At 39.1% G+C, this 22,128-nt stretch overlaps 1 protein-coding gene across 1 annotated transcript in view; it reads left to right on the top strand.

The window, feature by feature from the left end:
• Positions 1-21,561, top strand: part of Slc7a11 (solute carrier family 7 member 11) — a 79,047-nt gene extending 57,486 nt beyond the window's left edge. Inside the window, exons 7-12 of the mRNA XM_004655930.3 lie at positions 4,705-4,828; positions 6,510-6,613; positions 7,367-7,463; positions 11,011-11,160; positions 12,702-12,879; positions 19,906-21,561. Of these exons, the coding sequence (XP_004655987.1) occupies positions 4,705-4,828; positions 6,510-6,613; positions 7,367-7,463; positions 11,011-11,160; positions 12,702-12,879; positions 19,906-19,970 (718 nt within the window). The 3' untranslated portion in view covers positions 19,971-21,561. The remainder of the gene's footprint in view (positions 1-4,704; positions 4,829-6,509; positions 6,614-7,366; positions 7,464-11,010; positions 11,161-12,701; positions 12,880-19,905) is intronic.
• The last annotated feature ends 567 nt before the right edge of the window (positions 21,562-22,128 follow it).

The following is a 22,128-nucleotide window of genomic DNA, read 5'->3' as shown; positions in this document are numbered from 1 at the left end:
AGTTTACTCATAGACTTTAAAGAATCCTTGAAAAATCTAGGTTTTCCTTTTATTTTTCACAACTCCCATATTAAAAAGTTTGTTATACTCCTGCCCTTGTTAATCTTTCCCTTTCTTGTCCTTTTTTTCTTTTCTGAAAGCCAAAAACATGTGTTCAAATATTTATGCTTTCTAAATTAAAAAGATGAAACAGCAACCACTTAGCAGGTTCCATAGCATATGACAGAGTAGGTTTTAATGGAACTGGACGCTCTCATGCCCAGGCCCATAGCACAAAGAAGAGGAGATCCCTCAGGGTCTGTAAATTTTGGGGTCCCTGTTGTGACACAAGAGACTAGTTTATACTAATTGAAGAAGATTTTTGCATGCTATAAAACAGTCATGGAAAATCATAAATTTAAGCAATTTAGGAAATCATGGTGTCTGGATATCAAAAATCCTCTCTAGTCTTTAGGTTTTCCTGAGGTGGCTTTATTCATTCTGTTTGTATAGCAATATTGCTGCTGGGCAAATGAGAGCTCTGGGAAGACATTTCTATTGCTCTACCACACACAAAAGTATGCTTCAAACCTACTATGTTATGTGCAAGTTCATTCGTGGTGACTGTTCAGTTGTCACAATAGATAGCCTAAATTTTGTCAGGGTGATGGTAGACCTAATGTTTGATCATCTATATAAAATATAATGTGTATGTTTCAGTATGTCAGGCCCATAGGGATCTTATAATTGGAGTAAAAGTAGGTTCAAAACAGCCATGATGTCATGACAAGATATCTCAAGTGTGTCCATCTAAGTTCCAGGAGTTTGATGCCCAGGACTCATGTAAAAGTACCGGGTGTGGCAGTGCACACCTGAAATCCCAGCTTTGGGGAGTCAGAGACATGAGGATCCCTTATCTCACTGAGTCTAGCCTAATTGTAGAGCTGTTGGCCAGTGAGAGACCTTGTCTCAAAAATAGATAACAACTAATTATAACACCTGAGGTTGTCCTCTGGCCTTCACACACATGTGCACACACATGCATGTGCACTTGCAATACACATGTATACCCACACACATAAGAAAATGTATACACATATACATACACACAAAAACAAAAGAGCCCCCCAAAAGGTTCCAATTTAAATTAATTCTGCAAAAAGACTAAGACCTTTTGGACTGGAGGCAACTTGCAACTTAAAATATCAGACTTGCACCCTTACTGCCTGCTAATTGGAAAGAAGAGCCGAGCTAACGACAAACAGCTCTTGAGGATGAAGTAACTCATTTCAATAAATCTGTGTATTGTTAATCATAACAAACATTCAAACACTTCAATAGAGCACATTTTACAGGTGTGCGTCATTTTTGTTCATCAAGGCTTCTATTGTGTTCAGGATCGGCGGATACCTAACAGAAACATCACAACACTGAACTATCAGTGGCCTCTTTAGCTCCTTTCTCAAACTTCCTCTATTTCCTGTGCCATTTGCTTTCGTCTTGGGATTCTCACCATGCTTATCTGCCTTCTGCATCTAAAGCCTCCAGAAAGATCGCTCTGGTGTGGCTTAATAGCTTTTATCAGCTCACCCAGTGGTTCTCGGGCTTTGACGCTTGAGATCAGGAGTTATGCACCACGTGGTGCCTCAGCCTTGAACAGTGTCAGCTGCTGCCCTTTGTAAATGACACTGTTTATGCCAAGGCGACCGCAAAACTACCCCACCTCCTTCCCCTTCCTCAAAGTGAAATGGAACCGGAGGGCACACGCCAGTAACTCTTCAGCTCCAGCCTCTCTAATTCCCATGACTCCCTTTTATCTAATTAGAGGGAATCACTGGATGTGTTGTACATCACAGCAAGATTAGACCTTTTCTCCACTCTCGTGTTTGAAGTGCTCTGATTGCTCTTCCCATTATCTGGATAGCATATTTGTGTGATAGAGCCGCTGTTAATAATCCCTTACAACTTATTTATCAAACATGCATTACTTTCCACCCTTATCTTTAGAACACCATCTAGGAAAATTTATCAAGTGAACTTTTCTTTTCAACAATGCATAATACCAATCTATATCCTAAATAGGGAAACTCTGAGAGACTCTTACAGTTCATGGTTTACAGAAACATGATAAAAATCATAGAATAAGTTTTCTCCTTTTTTGTTTTTCTTTTTGTATTTTTGTATTTGTAGGGTCTCACTCTACTCTGGGATGATCTGCAATTCTCTATGGAGTCTCAGGGTGGCCTTGAACTCACAGCAATCCACCTACCTCTGCCTCCCAAGTGCTAGGATTAAAGGCCTGCACCACCATGCCTGGTCAGGTTTTCTCCTTTTAACAGTAGATAAAACTGTAGTGAATGAATCCATGAGAAATATGGTCTTGATAAGACATTTCCAATTTACTTTATATTCAATAGTATAATTTCCATGAAAATTAATATATTGAGCTTATAGCTTTACATGTATGCAAGAGAGACTGCATATTCAGTGACTAAAAGTTCCTGGTTTCAAGATAGGCTATGCAGCTGAATTCTGGGTTTACTTACCAGCTGTGTATCCTTGAATGGTTAGTTAAACTCTCAACGGCTTCATTTCCTCATAAATAAAACAGTGCTGATGTTCCAAACACAAGATTTTTAAGGATAAAATGAGGCAAATATGTAAAGCACCTAACAAAATGTTGGTCTTATAACAGCCTAGTGGCTATAACTGCTGCTGTTATATTTGTTAATAGCAAACTGAGAAAGAAGGGAATCTAATTTAGAAGGTTGGACTAGTTAGCATGCTTTCTGTGAAGACTAACAGGCAGAGGGTCTGGCTTAGAGGTGCTAGGCTGGGAGGCTCAGTTTTATGCCTAGAGGACCACAGTCCCATGTTTCAGATACATTGCTCTGTTATCTTGTATCATTCCATGATATGGCAGTCCTGTACAAATCTTTGTCCTGTGCAAGTAAATTACCTTATTGCACTAAAGAATCTCAACCCATTTTTTTTTTTATTTTTATTAATGGCAACTTGACATGCCTTAGTCATGTACTTGAAAGGAACAGAGAATCTTTTTCTCTCCTCTCTGCCTCTCCATGTTCTTTATAGAAAGTATTCACTCCACAGGTGTGGCTGTATTCAAAGCTGAAATAATTTAAGTTTAAAATAACACAGCAAATGTGTGAGAAGTGGTGTGCATGCTCCATCTCCCCCTTCTTCCCTTTGTACATGTGCATACAGGCTTTCAGAGCGACAGAATCTGTTTCTAATTGCTTCTCCATTGTGTATTTCATTGGTCCTGTGATTTTTTTTTTTTTTTTTTTTTTTGCTCAAATATAGCACATATCAATCACAACTAGCAAGGCATGTTGTGGCGCTGACAGGACATTCCTCGGGACCCTCTTCACGCTGAGAATGGGAGAACATCTGCTACTTTCATGTTCCAGTGCCAGGATTTAGAGGTCAATGTATTTCCCCATCAAGGCTGAAGGCTTTGGGCATCAGGGGAAGTGTCAGGCTGCAAGCAGCACAATGAATGGCAGCTGCTGGCTGGCTGGTTTGCCTGATATCCACAGGGTATATTGCTTTTTGGTATAATGAGCTGGGACTTAGTGTGTTAAACATACCCAGCTTGGACAGTAAGGCCAGCTATGCCTTTTTCCATCCTGGTTCTGAACTACATTTTTATCTTGGCAGAAATTATATTGAAGTCTTCATTAGTGGCACCCAGCAGTGTGAAGGCTCCATGAGGTTGATAAGTACAACTAAAAAAAAAAAAAAAAAAAAGCGACTAGCCTTTGAGCAGGGAGGGAGTTGAAGGTTTAAGTTGCCTGAACTGGAAAGAGTCTGAAGAGGCGATTATGTTAAGCAAGTAATGTGTATCGGTAACATGGAATCAAATTATTAGGGTCAGTAGCTTCCTGGCTTTCCCACTGCATTAAATGAAGACATAATATTACATTTATCCCGGGTACTCCTTGATGCCACACAGTGTCAGCATTGTCCGGTCGTCCATACTTCACAGCATGTCACCTCTAATTTCATGGGATTATCTGCACGGCTGCTTTATTAGATACTCATGATCTTGAGTTTCCTTTGAACTCACAGCAGGGCAGTACAAAGTCATTATGGGGAGTGCTCCTGTGACATACAAAATGTTCTTGCCATCATTTTATAAAGGTAGATGCATAACACTATCTTGCCTCTAAAAGTTTGCACATGTTGATTGGCAAGAAATGATACTGAAGGGGGGGCACTAGAGGTGAGGGATGTTTTGATGAATCATTTTCAAAAAACTATCCAATGAAGTGAATTAATATTAGAAGGAATATGGCGCAGTGGTTCTCAGTATGGTCCTCGGTTCAGCAGCATCAGCTCAGCTTCACAGAACCAGCAAGAGATACTAATCCTACTGAGGTGGGCCTCAGCGGTCTGTATTTTAACAAGCCTTTCAGGTGATTTCTGATCCTAGAAGAAATTCTGCTAGAGCTGATGGGATACAAGAAGGGGAAGGATCCATGTGTTCTGAGGTACAGCAGCAGACAAGACAGACAAAATATCTGCCCCCATGGATCTTATTAAATTACCAAGAAATGTGTGGTGCTTTGTCCTGATGAAATGTTTCTGCATACCCAATGGTGCTGTAATTATTGCAGATGCTGTTACATTCTTCCTTTGCATCAGTAACAACAGAATGATTCACAGCAGATAACCAGTAAGGGGTTTCTTTGTGTGTTTCAGAACCATCCCCCTTGCAATATGTATCTCCATGGTCATTGTCACCATTGGCTACGTGCTAACAAACGTGGCCTACTTTACCACCATTAGTGCAGAGGAGCTGTTGCTTTCAAACGCAGTGGCAGTGGTAAGTAGTAGTTGAAGTCAGGCCAATCTGAATTTAGGCTAATGGGCTGACATAATTTCATCGTAGTTCCCTCCAAGAGAAAAGGGTTTTGAAGTTCAGTAATCTTTTCTTGACCTGAGTGAAAATGAATGGTTTACAGATTTAGAGCACTTTCCATATAACCGCGACAGCTAAAAATCTTGTTTCTCTTTATGTTTGATTTTCTGTAAAACATTTCCACATGTACCTGCTTGAAGATGTCAAGGCTTTTTGAGTGGAAAAAATTGCTCATCCAACACATTTTTTGGGACAGAGGGACAGTTTTCTGAATATAAATAAATGTAGGGTTTGGTATGTAAATTACAATTTCAAATTCTAGCTTGAAATCCTCTTTGCAAAGTGCCCTGTAAGAATTCTCAGGTGGTCTATATTTTTTTTCCAGTATATCTTTGGAATAATTGTCTTGGGATATGAACACATTTGGAAAGTGCTAGGTAATTGGTAGTAAATGACTATTGTTATTACAGTAACTCTAAGAATTTTGAAGTTCTAGTGTACATTTTAACTCTCTCAGATGTGTAAATTTATTTGATACCACAACCATCAGCTTTGTTACCAAAAGTCACATTATAGGATCCCTATTTTGTGGCACACTGTCTTATTTTGTGTAAACTTTAAATTGTAAGAGAGCATTTCCTTATGAACTCATAGCCATGAAGGGTAAAAATTACTTTCTCTAAATTTATTGACATTCCCATTCTGAATGTCACTTCCTTTTAAAATAGTATTACCTCATATCAGGAGCTGGAAATCAATTATTTCATTTTGCGTGAACTTATGTATGAATTCACTGACCAATATTACCTCCTATCAGACAATGAAATGTCCAAATATTTTTAATGTCTGGTCAGTCATCTCATCTTTGTAGTCAGAGGGCAGCACTTATTTTGGGGCCATAATGCAGGCCATTAATTACATAGCACTAACCATTTAAAAAAATTAAAAATCCCACATATGTATTCTTCATGGAAATATGAAATACCATGCATGTAACAACAGAAGGAAATTTCAGAACTTGTTTGTGTGATATTTTCTGATTGATTTTAGCTTATGATTGTGTGTTAGCCTCCGTTTAGGAAACCCTGGAAGGAAGTGGCATCTACATGGGGGAGGGGTGGCTCCATAAACAGGTTTGATTAGTATGATTGTTCTGGGAAAAAGAATGTTGACATAAATGATCAAATAATCTATTGTTTATATCCTTTCACACGGGGATTGGTCTATGAACCAAAGTATCTGTGATATGTTTATCTGTAAATGCTGTACACATGGCACTTTTCAGACTAAACATAAGGTGTTGTGTAGAACCATTTCTCTAAAAGAACTTCAGAACTAAGCTTTTCCACTTACCAGACAGAGAGAAGATCTGCGCTATAGTCGATAAAGACTCTGAACATGGGTCACTGTGGTTTGGGAGGTAGATGGAGGCACCCGTTTAGACCTTTGGCCGGAGCTGAGCCACCTGCAAAGCGTGGTTCTGATGATTGTTTGCGGAGTAACTCTGACCCTAGCCAAGAAGAAGGATTATAAAACATACACGTAGCACCAGGCTAATAGAAAGTCATAGAGCAAGTTTGCCCTAAATTGCTTCATTTTATTTCACTTTCTGAGGAAGCATTAATTTGCGTCTTTCTTTCTCTAGACCTTTGCTGAGCGGCTGCTGGGAAATTTCTCATTAGCAGTCCCGATCTTTGTTGCCCTCTCCTGTTTTGGCTCCATGAACGGTGGTGTATTCGCTGTCTCCAGGTGAGGAAGTTCATGTATTTTCAGAAACACATTTCTGTTTTTGAGATTGGATTTGATAAGGATAACTTTCAAAAAGAAAACCAATAGTGCCTCCAAACCTGTTGTTTCTTTTAAAGGTATATGCAAGTTTAAAGCCGATTCAAGATCAGCATATTTAATTTGGTCCAGTAGAGGGCACTGCTTGCCTACTCATAGTAGTACAAAGACAGGCATGTGACACTTGGCTATATATACATAATGTCTACAGTCTAGCAACAGCATATTTCTAGTGATAAAGTCTTTTGTTTTTCTGAAGGTACCACAACAAAACAGTAAAGTACGAGAAAACAGAAATCAACCACTGCACAATCTGTGCCTCTGTTGTTTTGTTGGATGTAAAAATCCCTTTTGTTTTAATGTATGATTTCAGTCCACTCAGAAAAATGCGTTCTATACATGTACACATGTGTGTTGGATTGGGCTGACAACACACTAAATGCTGAAAATATACAGCTAAATTTTCAGCTACTCACAGGTTCAAAGAGCTATGCTGATTCAGACACTTGTTTTTTCCTTAATGCATTGTACATTGTAAATGCAGATTTCTTGTGAAGTCAATCCTGTATTCTCAAGGTACCCAAGTAATCAGCTGAGAAATGCCAAAACATTTGGTATGAGAAAGGCACACGTTTCCTCTGAGATTTCTGGCTTGTTTTTCCCCCCTTTGAAATGATCTACTTACATTGAAATCCACCCACATTTTTCTCCCATCAGGTTATTCTATGTTGCTTCTCGAGAGGGTCACCTTCCAGAAATCCTCTCCATGATTCATGTCCGCAAGCACACTCCTCTGCCAGCTGTTATTGTTTTGGTAATGCATACTAACCACTATGTCTAGATGTAACCCCAAATCACGGGCTAACAAAGAGAAATCCAAAAATATAGTGCTTAATTTTCTCCTGAATGGTTGGGATCTCTTTGTATATGGTTTTTGGGAGGCAGGACATGTTGTTAGTGTTCCTGATGCATGTTTGTTTCTGGGACACTCACCCATATAACTCCTATTTCACTTTTGTATAAATTTGTAAGGTGTAAGGAATTATAGCTCCTCTTGTAGGCTGAGAACCTCAGTGAAAAAGAAAAAAGAAAACTCTCAAAGAAAATGTCTCAGCTACTAAAAGCACCTGTCCAAAAATACATATGTAAAGGAGTTATGGGGTTCAGGAAGGGTCCTTAATATCCAAACCCTGAGTTTATGTCTGTTTTTACCAAAAATTGGCCTAAAACATGATTGAGAAGGATAATTATTAAATCACTACATTTATTCAGAGAAGTATAGAGCCAAAGGAAGGGAAAAGGATATACTCACGTGGTCTGACAGCCCATGTGGGAAGTGAGCATAGGCCTGGAGGAAACGTTGAAAAAGATTTAGGGCTGGAGAGATGGCTTAGCCATTAAAACATTTGCCTTCAAATCCTAAGAACCCAGGTTTGATTCCCCAAGATCCACATAAGTGAGATGCACAAGGTGGCCTATGCATTTTGTTGCAGTCAGGTTCCCATTCCTGGTAGAAATCACCCAACCAAGAGCAGCTTGTGGGTGGGGGGGAGAGGTTTATTTTGGCTTATATGCTTGAGGGGGAAGCTCCATGATGGCAGGGAAAACGATGGCATGAGCAGTGTGGACATCAGCCCCTGGCCAAGATCAGATGGACAATAGCAATAGGAGAGTGTGCCAAACACTGGCAAGGGGGAGCTGGCTATAACATCCACAAGCCTGCCCCCAACAATACACCATCTCTCAGAGATGTTAATTCCCAAATCTCCATCAGCTTGGAATCAAGCATTCAGAACACCAAATTTATGGGGGACACCTGAATCAAACCACCAAACATTTGGAATTTATTTGTAGTACCTACAGGCCCTGGCATGCCCTCTCTCTCTCTCTCTCTCTCTCTCTCTCTCTCTCTCTCTCTCTATATATATATATATATATATATATATATATATATATGTGTATATATATATATATATGTGTGTGTGTGTGTGTGTGTGTGTGTGTGTATGTATGTATGTATGTATGTTTCCCTTTCTCTCATATGTATTTATTTGTTTAAAGAGTTTTAGGGGCTGGAGAGATAGCTTAGCGGTTAAGCGCTTGCCTGTGAAGCCTAAGGACCCCGGTTCGAGGCTTGATTCCCCAGGTCCCACGTTAGTCAGATGCAGAAGGGAGTGCACGCGTCTGGAGTTCGTTTGCAGTGGCTGGAGGCCCTGGCGCGCCCATTCTGTCTCTCTCTCTCTCTCTCTCTCTCTCTCTCTCTCTCTCTGTCTTTCTCTCTGTGTCTGTGGCTCTCAAATAAATAAATAAATAAAATTTTAAAAAATACATTTATATATATATAAAAAAATACATTTAAAGAGTTTTAGAGGGAAAGAGAAGGAAGAGCGAGAGCTGCTGCCATGTGGGGAGCAGGAGAGGGTGGAGAGCCCCTGTGGGATCTCCTCAGGGAAGGCTTACCAGGAAAGCTCGGGAGAGATAAAAAGCCCTCAAAAGGGAGATTGCCCTCCTGGGAAAGGCCTATATGTAATCTCATTGTGGTGGGCTTTACCTTTAGGCTCAGGTGAGCCTCAGAGAGGGTTGGTTGGTCTGGGTTAGGGGCTGCATCAAGAAGAGGCCAGCCGCGATGCCAAATTTAGGGCAGAGTGTATCCAATCACAATTCCAGGATCAGTTTTAACCCTTAATCTGAAGAAGGGGGAACTCCTTCCCAGAGAGGGACTCAGGTTGTTTATGGAAAAACAGAGTAGGCAATAGATAAAGAGAAGCCACCAGAGTCTTCTCTGATCTCTAGCAAAGTGGGAAACTGAGATAGCAGGCCCAAAGACATTCTTGCTGTTTACTTTCAGGATCCAGTCACCCTAAGTGCCTCAGCCAGAGAGGTCATCCTAGGTCCTTTAACACGTACAGAGTAATTCAAAGAATTGATAATATCATAAACAACTAAATGATTCTCTGATTAAAAGTAAGACATTTGAGCCAGGTACAGTGGCGCATGCCTTTAATCCCAGTATTCTGGAGGCAGAGGTAAGAGGATTTCCATGAATTTGAGGCCACCCTGAGAATACATAGCAAATTTCAGGTCAGCCTGGACTAGGGTGAAACCTTACCTCAATAACAAAACAAAACAAAACAAAACAAAACGGGCTGGAGAGATGGCTTGATGGTTAAGCCTAAGGACCCCGGTTGGAGGCTTGATTCCCCAGGACCCACGTTAGCTAGATGCACAAGGGGGTGCACGCGTCTGGAGTTCATTTGCAGTGGCTGGAAGCCCTGGTGCGCCCATTCTCTCTGTCTACCTGCCTATATCTGTATATCTCTCTCTGAAATAAAGAAATAAAAATAAAAATATTTAAAAAAAATGGTGAGACATTTGAGATCAAACCCTACAGGAAAGAAGGAAAAAAAAAAAAAGTAAACTGAAGTTGTAGAATTGTGTTTTTGAAATGTGAGGTGCAAAAGACCATAAATAGTGTTAAAATCCTCAAATACCCATTGGCAATGTTGTAGTCATTTTCGTCTACAATTTTGTAACATTTTCTCGGCTGGAATGTGCTGTTAGGAGGACCCTAGAATACATTGAACATTTTTTTCCTCCTTGCATTTAATTTGTTTCAGAATGTTTCTTTGAAATTTCTTTTTAAAGTACACCCATTGTCTGTGCAGAATGTGGGAGTGAACGTCACTTGTAGGAACAAAATGTATTATTCCATGAAGAGGCTTTTCATTTGAAGCCTTTGCTGTCCATCATGCCATCCTTGGCAGATGGCTGCTCAGTCTGGCTTTGCTGTGCAAAGCTTTATTCTCTCCTGTGACTTGAGGGGTCGCATACAACCAGCAGAGGGGGACGTTCACTGTGGAACTGAAAAAGGTCAATGTGAGCATTCAAGAGCCAACAGATTCATCTACAAATGGCTGTGTTTCCTGGGTGTGGGTCTCCAAGAGCACCCCACGTGCATGGTGCTCTTTGAATTTTCCAGTGCGTTATGATTTATGACTGATTACTTAGTAATTGTCTCAAGGCCCTGGATCTTACTGAGTGACTGAATGTCCTGAAAACACATTAGCTCTCCAATGCAAAAAGAACTAACAATACAACTTATCCCTAGAAAATTCTATTTGAACAAAGAGTTGTGACAACAGCCCTCCCTTTCCCACTGTGACTGGGTAGTTTCCCGGGAGTGTAAGAGTAGAATGTGCAAGAGAAATGAGTTGAATTCAGGTTTTGGTTATGATGTTTTATTTTTTTTATCAATATAAATACTCACCTGGAACAAGCAGTGACATTATACACCCACAATAGGGTTTCTCCACCCCGTTGTTCGTTCAACTCACCATGTCTGCTCTCCCGCCCTTTCCCAGCATCCTTTGACCATGATCATGCTCTTCTCCGGAGACCTCTACAGTCTTTTGAATTTCCTCAGTTTTGCCAGGTGGCTTTTTATTGGGCTGGCAGTCGCCGGACTGATTTATCTTCGATACAAACGCCCAGATATGCATCGCCCTTTCAAGGTAACCTCAGCCATCTTGATGGGTTTCCATAAATCTTTCTTCTAATACCTAACCCTCTCTTTGTCATAACTTGATGATGGAAGGTTGGGCCCCAGGCACTGTCCTGTGGAATAAAATGTTTAACTCTTGCAGGGAATCCTTCCTGTTAGATTTCATTTAGCTTTGGGCAAAAAAAAAAAAAATTGTTGAGTTTTTTTATATACTATACTGAACTTTTCACATTTATTTGAAATAATATTAATGAATGTCCCATTGGGTTTCCACAAATGGCTCCAGTAATGATGTGTTCAAGGGGTGTGTTACCAGTATCTTTCTTCATGCTGAACAGTTGTGAACATCTGGGAACCAGGCAGGTACTTATTAATTATAACTCTAAGAAGGATTCCACTTTACAACATGATCATTTTTATTTATGTGCATGTGTGTGTGATGATGTCTTTGTGTGTGTACAGGTGCCCGTGTTACATGGTGCGTGCCTGATAGAAGACAATCTTTTTTGTCAGTCTTCTCTTTCTACTATGTTTTAGACAGGGTCACTTTTTTCCCCACTGGGGTTGAAGACTGTTCATGTGTTCAGAATTCTCAATTTCTCTCCTCCCATTGCCACAAGTGTTATAGGCATGTATACATCTTTTGTGTCCATCTTTATGTGAGTGCTGGACATCCAAACTCCTCCAGGCAACCTTGCATGGCAGAGCTTTGACCATCGAGACACCTCTGTAGTCCCCACAGTGGCATTTTAAATACATATTGTGACTTGTTTCATTGTTCTTTGTCTATATTATACACCTCCCAAAAATAAAAATGTGAGAAACATAGGACAAAATTTACTACATAATAGGATGAGTATTAACCAGAACCAACGTTTCCTATGGAAAAGGCTGATGAACAACTTGTCATATCCTTAGTCTTGAGTGACTAGGATTGACTTGACCTCACTATTTAATTGCTTTTAAGAAATAGCACAGATAATGCTGTCAGTCATGTTGTCCAAATTTGTTTCTAATTACATTCACGGCTTAATGCTTGCAGCATCTCTATTAGTGTCTGAATAGGAGTTGGCCTGTTTTATTCTTCTCAGATCTTATTTTGAATCTCAACAGGAAATCAATACTCACTGAAAGACTTTAACATGGAACAAGCCACCGGCCAGTGCTCTTGACTCCACATGAAAGTAGAATCTAATCATAATTGCCAAAGATCCAGTCTTTTAAAATCAAAAACACAAATCATAATGGTACTTCAGTGGTAAAATAACTTGAATAGATCATCTCTAAGGAAACACCCTTTCCTGTCTTTCAATTTGATTCTAGTCAAAGATTTCAAAAGCAGTTAAATGAAATTCAATTCAAGGAACTGTGTTTCAAACCTTCTCTGTGCAGCATGAAGAGATTTTGCTTTAAGTTCATTGGTGCCTTTGACCTGGTATGTAACAAAAGCATTTCACTTGAGAGCCAGAGAGACAGTCTCACCTGAGGACAGCCCAAGCCCCAGTCTCTTGGGCTCTGTGTGAAGTGGTTTTCTTATCTGCTGTGTTGCAGGTGCCGCTGTTCATCCCTGCACTGTTCTCCTTCACCTGCCTCTTCATGGTCGCCCTTTCCCTGTATTCAGACCCATTTAGCACTGGAATTGGCTTTGTCATCACTCTGACAGGGGTCCCTGCATACTATCTCTTTATTATATGGGACAAGAAACCCAAGTGGTTTCGAAGAATAACAGGTAAGATGTGCAAGCATTTGGAACTTGATGAGAGACTGGGTTGTAGAAAAGCCACATACTAGATATGCATATCTTAAAATTTATAGACGTGGTGGCACAATTGCTGGTTAGAGTATGTAATTGCATTTTAACTGGAATTGAGAGAAGAAAAGGCAGGGAGGACATTTAGGGTAAAGCCATTGAATCCGGTCAAGGTATTTAGTTCAGGCTGTTCTCATAACTCACCTTTTAGAAAAGAGCTTCTTTAGGGAGCACATGGTCAGCAGTTCTATACATGACCAAACTGATCTTTTTTGAATCTCAGTAATATAATTGTTCTGGGTCAAGTGAAGCTTAGTGACTCCATATCAAAATGTAATCTGACAAATGATGTGAGCTTTGTTGGGAAGTTAGGTGCAGGTGTCTTAAGTGTCACATGTATAGCACCACTGTGATGAGAATGGGGAATCCCAGAGGAATCTAATATCAGTAAAACACAATGGAGAGTAAAATAACAATTCTAATTATTGTGTGATTTTTACATGTCTTAGTTTTTCATCACTAGGCCAAAATTTCTCATGTAAATGATTCAAAGGAGGTGAGACTTATTTTGGTTCATAGTTTCAAAGGCCTCAGTCCATAGTTGCCTGGCTCTATTGTTTTGTACCCAAGGTCAAGTAGAACTCCCTGGTGGAGTGTAATGGAACAAAGCTACGGACCTCATTGTGACCAGAAAGCAGAGTAAACCATAGAGTAAGGAAATAAGGTCAAGAAGTACCCTCCAAAAGCATGCTCCAGTGACCTGCTTATTCCAGCATAGCCCAGCTGCAAATGGCTCATGCAGCTATAAATTCATGAATGGGTTAATTCTTTTATGAGGTTAGCACCCTGGTTATTCAATTACCCTCAATAGTGCTACCAGATGATATCAATCATTCAATACATGAAAGGGACATTTTTTTAATCTATAGTATGATATCGTATTCTTTAAAAATCAGGTAGAAAAGAGAGAGGTATGTTAGGCTGCATAAAAATATGACAGAAGATGTATACTTGCTGGTAATTTTGGTGAACATAGAACACTAATTTTTCATTATCTACCTTACTTAGTTCATCACAATTGGTTCTTAAAATCCTGGCAAATCCATGGACATTTATGGGGAAATTACTAGGTAATATTGTGTTAATAAAAAAAAGAAAAAGAAAATTCGTTATCTATAAATTAGGATTTTTAACACAGATAACCTGATTACTTTAATTAGGTATTTTATCTCTTGTTTCATGTTAATTTGCACTTGGCTTCTATAGAATTTTCTGAATGTATATGTGTGGTATATGGTGTAATGTATATGTGTGTGTTTGTGGTGTGTGCAGATGGGCATATTCTGTGCGCACACATAGAAAAGGCCAGAGGGGTATGTCATATCCTTCTCTATCACTCTTCTGTCTTATGTTCCTGAGATAGAGTATTTTGTTTAACCTAGAACTTGCCACTTTTTCAATTAGACTGGCAGAGCAATAATCTTTCTTGTTTCAGCCCCCATCAACACTGGGTTCATAGGTATGTGCTACCATGTACCATGTTACTTGGGGTTCATGCTCAGGTCCTTGTGTTTGTGCAGCAAGTCTACTTACTGACTGAGCCACCTCCCCAGACCCTCGATAGAATACTTCTACTTAGGCTTTTTCTATCGGAGATACTAACTACAGATACTATTCTGAAACGAGGAATGTCTTATAAACCAGTATTCAGGATTAGGAATACTCACCTCATTGCCAACATTTAGAGCTGATTAGGCCTCAACATAATGAGACCAAGGTGTGCAGACTATTAAAACACCCAAACATCACAGACTGCCAAGAGCGTCTAGGAAGAAAGTGTGGGTAGCCCTTGAGAAAGAATGTGGCAAAAGAGCAATTCATTGTCCCACTCCTCCTCGCAGGCATTCTAGGTCTTCCACTATAGTTACCTGAATGTTAAGAGTTCTCTGTCTTGTGATCATGTTAACATGTGTGCATTCTGCCCCAATTTATTGTTCATACCAATAATTTTCATGCTTGGTTGTTCCTTGTTGCCTTCCCTTGCTCATGTAAAATTGTGCAGTTTTTGCTATTTTTCTGTCTCTCTAATGGTGTTACGAACATCTTCAAGGCCTCCGAAGTTAGTGTTAGCCGTTTGTGAAACGAACAGCAATGGAATAATCCCAGAATGGTTATTTTGGTTCTCAAAAATGCCATTTCATCTTACCAGGGACATGGCTGTTCTGCTTTACGCTGTGATCATTGTCACTCTTTATTGTTATAGCCGCCTTGGAAGAGAGTAGCAGAAAGCAACAATTCTCTGTAATTTTGTTTGATTTTCCTCTTAGGCAGCATTCTTGTAGTAAAATAAAGAAAATTCATAATATTTATGGCTGAAAAAGCCAAGTGTTTTCTTAGCCTTTGGCCAAAACAAAACACACAGAGACAAAATAACAGAGCCCTTAGCCAGTGCCTGACCCTTTCTCCAAAGCTGGACTTTGTTTTGGAGAGAAACTCCCTGTGAACTTGAAGGAAGAGTCTTGCTTAGGAACAGCTTGTTTGGTGATATAATATCATATTATTCTGCTTGATAAAATTCTCTAGCTTTTATGTTAACAGGAGGTTGTTTTGTACGTTAATATATGAAAGTAGATTAGCCCTGGGAAAACGATGTTTGTCAAAATTCATCTTACCTGGTGGTGACCATCAGAAAGGAGAGGTAATCCAGCAGCAGTGGCAAAACAGTACGAGGATGTTTGGGCACAGACAGCCGAGTGTCCACAGCCGAGGATGGGGGATTTGCAGGGATTTGATGAATTTATTTGGCCACAGGATGCCAGTATTGAACTACTCTTTGTGTGAAGGCATTTTGAGGGTGAAATGCAACAAGGCTCTTAAGGAGACAGTCAGAGACACAGCAAGCTTTCTTTTGCCATCTGTAACAGAATGGTTCACTCTTGCCGTGGGTTGCTTTTGGTCTGTACCTCTTTATAGATATATGTGAGCTTCTCTTGCAGAGAATAGGGGCAACCCACACACAGTGTGAATATATAAATTAAACACGGCCAGAGTTTGCAGCAGGGAGCCCTTGAACTTGGCAGCCTCTGTTTAACAGACTAACCTTGTCACAGCTGAGAGTGAGTGGGATGAGTAGCGGTGGGTCCTTCTTGCTCAGGGTAAGATATGGAGGGAAGCCTTATGTAAACAGAGGCTTTGGTTGTAAAGTCCATTCTGGGCTATACTAGCAGAATGACTATAATCCATCTTTGTGGGCAGGGATTTTGCAACTCCAGAGCCCTCAAAGCGTGTGTTTTTCAGTGGGTCTAGATAGATTCATTTAAGCTATGTCACAGAGAGCTGATTAATACCATTTCAGATTTTTTTCCACAAAATTAAACTGTAAGTTTTACAATTAAGTGAGGTTGTTCACCTTTCTTAGGGGTCTACACCATCTTCATTATAGATGCAAATTGAGACTGCATCCACCTATCTATCTATCATCTACCTATATCTATCTATCTATCTATCTATCTATCTATCTATCTATCTATCTATCATCTACCTCTATCTATCTATCTATCTATCTATCTATCTATCTATCTATCTATCTATCTATCATCTATCTACCTACATCTATTGATCTATGTATCTATCATCTATGTATCTATCATCTATCTGTCATGTATGTATCTATCATCTGTGTATCATCTATCTATCTATCAGTCTATCATCTATCTATCTAATATATATATACATAAATATAGATGAAGACCTTATTAAAAACCCTGCTATTATTCTGACTTGTTTAATTGTGCATACATGTTTGTGAACAGGTAGTGTGTGCCTGCATGCATGTAGAGACCAGAGGTGAATGCTCAGTGTTTACCTTTATCTCTCTTCACCTTTGGTTTTTAAGAATTGGTATCTTTTTGAACCTGTAGCTCACTGATGAAACCACTCTAGCTAGCTAGTACTGGGGAATCTCTGTCTCCACCTTACCAATGCTGGGATGACAGGCACTCACTGCCACGTTCAGCTTTTATGTGGGCTCTGGGAATCCAAACTCAGGTCGTCATGCTTGCGTGGCAAACAGTTCAGTGCCTGACCCATCCCCCATCCCTTTATGCTGCCATTCTTAATACAATTTCCGAGGCAGGGTGGCTTTGTGCTACTTCACAGACCTACTCATTTTGGAGGTTGCCCTCCTGCTGTAACCAGGTGTAATTAGGTGAAACATATTTTGCAAAGTTGCAAAAAACAAAACAAAAAGCCCCAGAGATTTTATTTCAGTTTTTCTCCAGAATAAAAAGGGAACATGAAAAGTAAAGCTAAAAATATCACATTGGTGTTAGGTCCTGTAGGTTATAGTTAACAAAAAGCTCCAAATACAGGTAATTGGCTCACTGTCATTAAAAGAGCTAGTTAATGGGATAGGTGATCCCAAAGCCACAAACCTTATTGTAAGCATGATACATGGTGCTCCAGAGCCATGTTTACAACGTCCTTGGCTCTGTTGAGTACCCTCATCTGTCCTCTCTGTGGTATGATAGTCTAAGGGAGAAGTTGGTACAATAGCGAGTACTGGAGGCCAAAGTTGGTCATTATGCTGAAAACTCCATTATGGTGAAAATCATTTCACAGGCTGGAGAGATGTGGTTAAGGTGCTTGCCTGGAAAGCCAAAGGACCCAGGTTTGATTCCCTAGAACCCATGTAATCCAGATGTACAAGGTGGATCATGCCTCTGGAGTTCATTTGCAGGAGCTAGAGAACCTGGCATGCCCTCTCTCTCTCTAAAAAAAAAAAAAATATTTTTTTAAAAAATTAAAAATTTATTCCAGTATTGCAAACCTGAGAGGGACCACAGAAAACACTGGGGAAGTGGACAAGGCACTTGCCTCGCATGTGTGCATGGTTCTCTTCCCAGTACTCATGCAAAGACTGATGTGGTAGCTTGAGAGTCTGTAGTTCCAGTGTGCCCGTGACCATGTGGGAGGCTGGGGCAGAAGAATCCTTGAAAGCTAGTGAGCCAATTGGCCTGATGATTGCAGTGGGGAACACGGGAGATTCTGCCTCCAGCAAGGCAAGAGGCAAGAACTGAGCTTCCACACGTGCACTGCTGCACTACACACACTCACACACACACACGCACACGCACACACACACACACACACACACACCAGGGGATAATGACTTGGAGGAGAGAAAAGACTAGGTGTGCAGACCAACAGAGATAATGTTTGCCTCCCTGCATTTCTATGCCTAAGAATGAGCCTGAAGTCAGCTTCCAGAGGGAGAGTGACACACACAGCAGCTGCCTCCACATTGTTCCTATTTGTCCAGAAATGATGCAGGATTCCCATGGGAAGTGGGGGAGCAAGATGTCTAAGAAAGCAAAGATCTAAGGCCCCACAATATAGGAAAGCACTTTTGGAAAAGGGGTTCAGTGTCAGTTGTGGAGGAGCAGGGGCTGAGTGAATCGTGCATCTGCATGGAGATCAGATCAGAGATCTGAGGAGAAACTCTTCTGGGAGCAAGGTCTGAAGGTCATGTCTCTTTAATTCTACTACTTTTCTTTGAACATTGTTGCTGTCCAAGACTTGTTCTTTCTGTTTTATTTTTTAAATGTTCTATTAGATAGATTTATCTCTTTGTCTGTCTACAAAAGCCACATTTCCATTGATAGAGATATAATTGTCCACAAAAGTCTATTTTTTTATTAATTTTTATTTATTTATTTATTTGAGAGTGACAGACACAGAGAGAAAGACAGATAGAGGGAGAGAGAGAGAATGGGCGCGCCAGGGCTTCCAGCCTCTGCAAACGAACTCCAGACGCGTGCGCCCCCTTGTGCATCTGGCTAACGAGGGACCTGGGGAACTGAGCCTCGAACCAGGGTCCTTAGGCTTCACAGGCAGGCGCTTAACCGCTAAGCCATCTCTCCAGCCCTAAAGTCTATTTTTATAAGATAAATTTGCTATTTCCCTTTCTATAAATATGAAGTTTAATTCTTGCCCTCTAGGTGAAGAGTGGACAGTTGCGAATACAACTTATTTAAGAAACTTACGTAGAGTTTATCATTTGAGAGCACTGTACACGAATGTAGACTTTACAATGAATGTAGACTAAAAAATGATAAAACTTAGGAAAATGAGAAACAACTGTAAGTTATTCTTGCTGCAACAAAATACCTTGCAAGAAACAACTTGAGAGTAGAAGGGTTTATTTTTGGCACATAGCTTGAAAGTATATGGTCTATTATGAAAAGGATGGGATGAGGTGTCACATTTTATCAGTGGTCAGAAGGTAGAGACCTGCCAGGTGTGATGGCACACGCCTTTTATCCCAGCACGTGGGAGACAGAGGTAGGAGAATCGCCATAAGTTCGAAGCCAGGCTGGGACTACAAAATGAGTTTCAGGTCAGCCTGAGCTAGAGTGATACCCTACCTTGAAAAAACCTTGAAAATGTGTGTCTAATATTTCTGAGGTGCCAAGTTGCTTGTCTGGGGACTAGACCTTAAGAACCACTGACTGAGTCCAAGTCTCTTACTCTCTACCAATGAGATAAATGAGAACTTGGTGTTTCCTCAATAATGTACTAAGAGTTAGACACAGGGAATAATATTGTTTTCCTGATTCTTCTAAGGAATTGGCTATGACATCTTACATGCAAAAAAAGAACAAATTTGTTTTAAACTGAACATGAAGCATATTTTTAACATTTATTTATACACAGTCCTATTGTCTCAAAATAGTTCCATTCTCTTGGTTTATGAATAAAAGTTCATATTTGCATATAAAACATTAATTTATTCTTGCTGAGAAGCCATCATGGAAGGTTGCCGAAGTGACACATAAAATAATTGAGCATTATATGATTCTAATGAAATAAATAATTCTTTAAAGTGCACCATAAGGAAGGTGGCTATGTGGTTTCAATATTGAATCATAGCTACTTCATATTTTTCTACTTAGATGTAGTTCTGATAGTCATGCATTTTAATTTTTCTTATTTGTTTATTTGTAGATCAAGTAACTAGAACACTGCAGATAATACTGGAAGTTGTACCAGAAGACTCTCATAAATTTTGATGATGTATTGAACTCTTGGCCATCTCTCCAGGGATGGAAATGCAACATAGATTCTTCATTTTCTTGGAATCCAAAGAAATATAACTTTGGTGATCAACAAAAATTGGTTATTTCTATTCATATCATCCAGTGTATACAAACTAATTTCTAGGAAACTAAATTATGGCTTCATTTACTTGTAGAAAACTAATAAGCAGATCTCACTGTCAGTTCATACCATTCCTGAGGCTGTTGCCTATCTCTTGTGGTCAGAAAAAAAGACCAAGGGAATTGATTGTTACCTCTAGTGGTCATTCTCTACAACATATTATATCATGACTATGATACTTCAAATTGAAGGCTGAGACATTTTCTGTATATATGGGTTTTACACACATAGTTTTACCTACTGTAGATGTCTATACTGTGAAAAGTATTTCCCATTTTTTTAATGAAAAAATGTCATTATTGTTGTAAGAAGTAACTTTATTTCCCATTGGCATTGTATTACATACCCTTGGATACCAACTTAGTAATCACTCAACTTTTAATGGGTTACATCCAGATCATTTGAACAAAAGTCAGGGGATATGTCTAATTTGTATGTGTGTGTATGTGTTTCTGTGTATGTATCTGTGTGTGTGCTGCTGGGGATTGAGCTCAGGGTCTTGCACAATCTAGCCACTCTACCACTGAGCTACATCCTCAGCCTCTATATTTTTTAATACATTTATAAAAGTGCTTCTTGTGGTTATTGTTTATGATTCAAATACATTTGAGTAAAAATACTTGAGAATTTATTATGTTACATATTTTTTTCACTCACTGTCATGAAGTTCTATATTGAACATGTCATTTTGTTTCAATCTTAGTTTATCTGGGAAACTGTAAACCGTTTGCTATTACATTCATTTAACAAAACAGCCTTGTAGTAATTTCCTTTTTGGTAAATATATTTAAATGTAAATCTTCAAATTACAACATCAACATGAAAGAAGTTGCCAATAAAGAAAATAGCCCAAATACTAGGTTTAGCCCTATAATATGTATATGCAATGCTAGTGATTGTGATCAACTTTCTTTTCACTTAATGGTTATTTTTATGTGTAATAAATTTTGGTAGTTTGTACATTTGGTTAAAATATGTCTCCAGAAGTAAACTGTCTGGGTCAATTAGGAAAAGGCATATATTTACATAAAAATTATGGCAGAAATGCTAGTACTAGGTAAGATTTACCAATGATATTCTTTTAAAATCTCTGATTCTAGGCTCTTTCAATAATTTTGTCAACTTAATTAGCATTCAACTTGGGAAAGATAACTGAGAACATGTCTATTGTAAGAACTAAAACTTGCAGGATTGTATATACATTCAGACAGATGTTGTTAAGCCTACGTTAGAAAACCCTATAGAATTTTCAGAGAATAATATACCAATGGAAAATATTTTATTTATAAATGTCTAAGATGAAGTTCTTGGTCATAACCAGAGTTACATTTCATCCCTTAGCTTTTGTCTATTTGAAATGATAAAATTTCAAAAAAAAATTACACTAATTCAAATCATTAAGACCAGACATATAATTACCCTCCCAAAAGAAATGCTACTTTACAATTTGAAGCAACTCACATATTTCAATTGTGACTCTCAATAACATCATATATATATATATATATATATATATATATATATATATATATATGAAACTTAATGTTTAGTTCTCCAAGGGAATTTATAATATATTTTTTATTTTTAACATGGGTTTTCAAAATTGTACCTGTAGTCCCTACATACAGGGTATATTTTTCATTTGTTCACATTTCTACCTAGTATATGTTGCTAGAGATTAAATATATATATTGCTGTTTTACAATGTCTAGACCCATAAGATCTCAACAAGCCAGTTCTTCCTTTCTTCTTGAATCTTTTCCTACATGAAAAAAATACAGTAAAGTCACATGGAGAGGACGGTGTAGTTCTTGGTTATTCCTGAGGTCAATGTGCTCCCATCTACAAGGGCAGACTGATCTCATTGTTTAATGTTTTTAGTACTGTAGTTCCTTAAATATATCATTGTGGAGGCTAAGTAGATTACACCGTCACTGTCTTTTGGGGATTTTTTAAGTGTTTTTTTTTTTTTGTTTGTTTTGTTTTTTAACCAAGTAGCAAGTCAGCTCA

This window comes from Jaculus jaculus, chromosome 12 (assembly GCF_020740685.1).
Source record: "Jaculus jaculus isolate mJacJac1 chromosome 12, mJacJac1.mat.Y.cur, whole genome shotgun sequence".
Taxonomy (NCBI): domain Eukaryota; kingdom Metazoa; phylum Chordata; class Mammalia; order Rodentia; family Dipodidae; genus Jaculus; species Jaculus jaculus.
The sequence above is the reverse complement of the archived record's forward strand: the minus strand, read 5'-3'. Positions and strand labels throughout refer to the sequence as shown.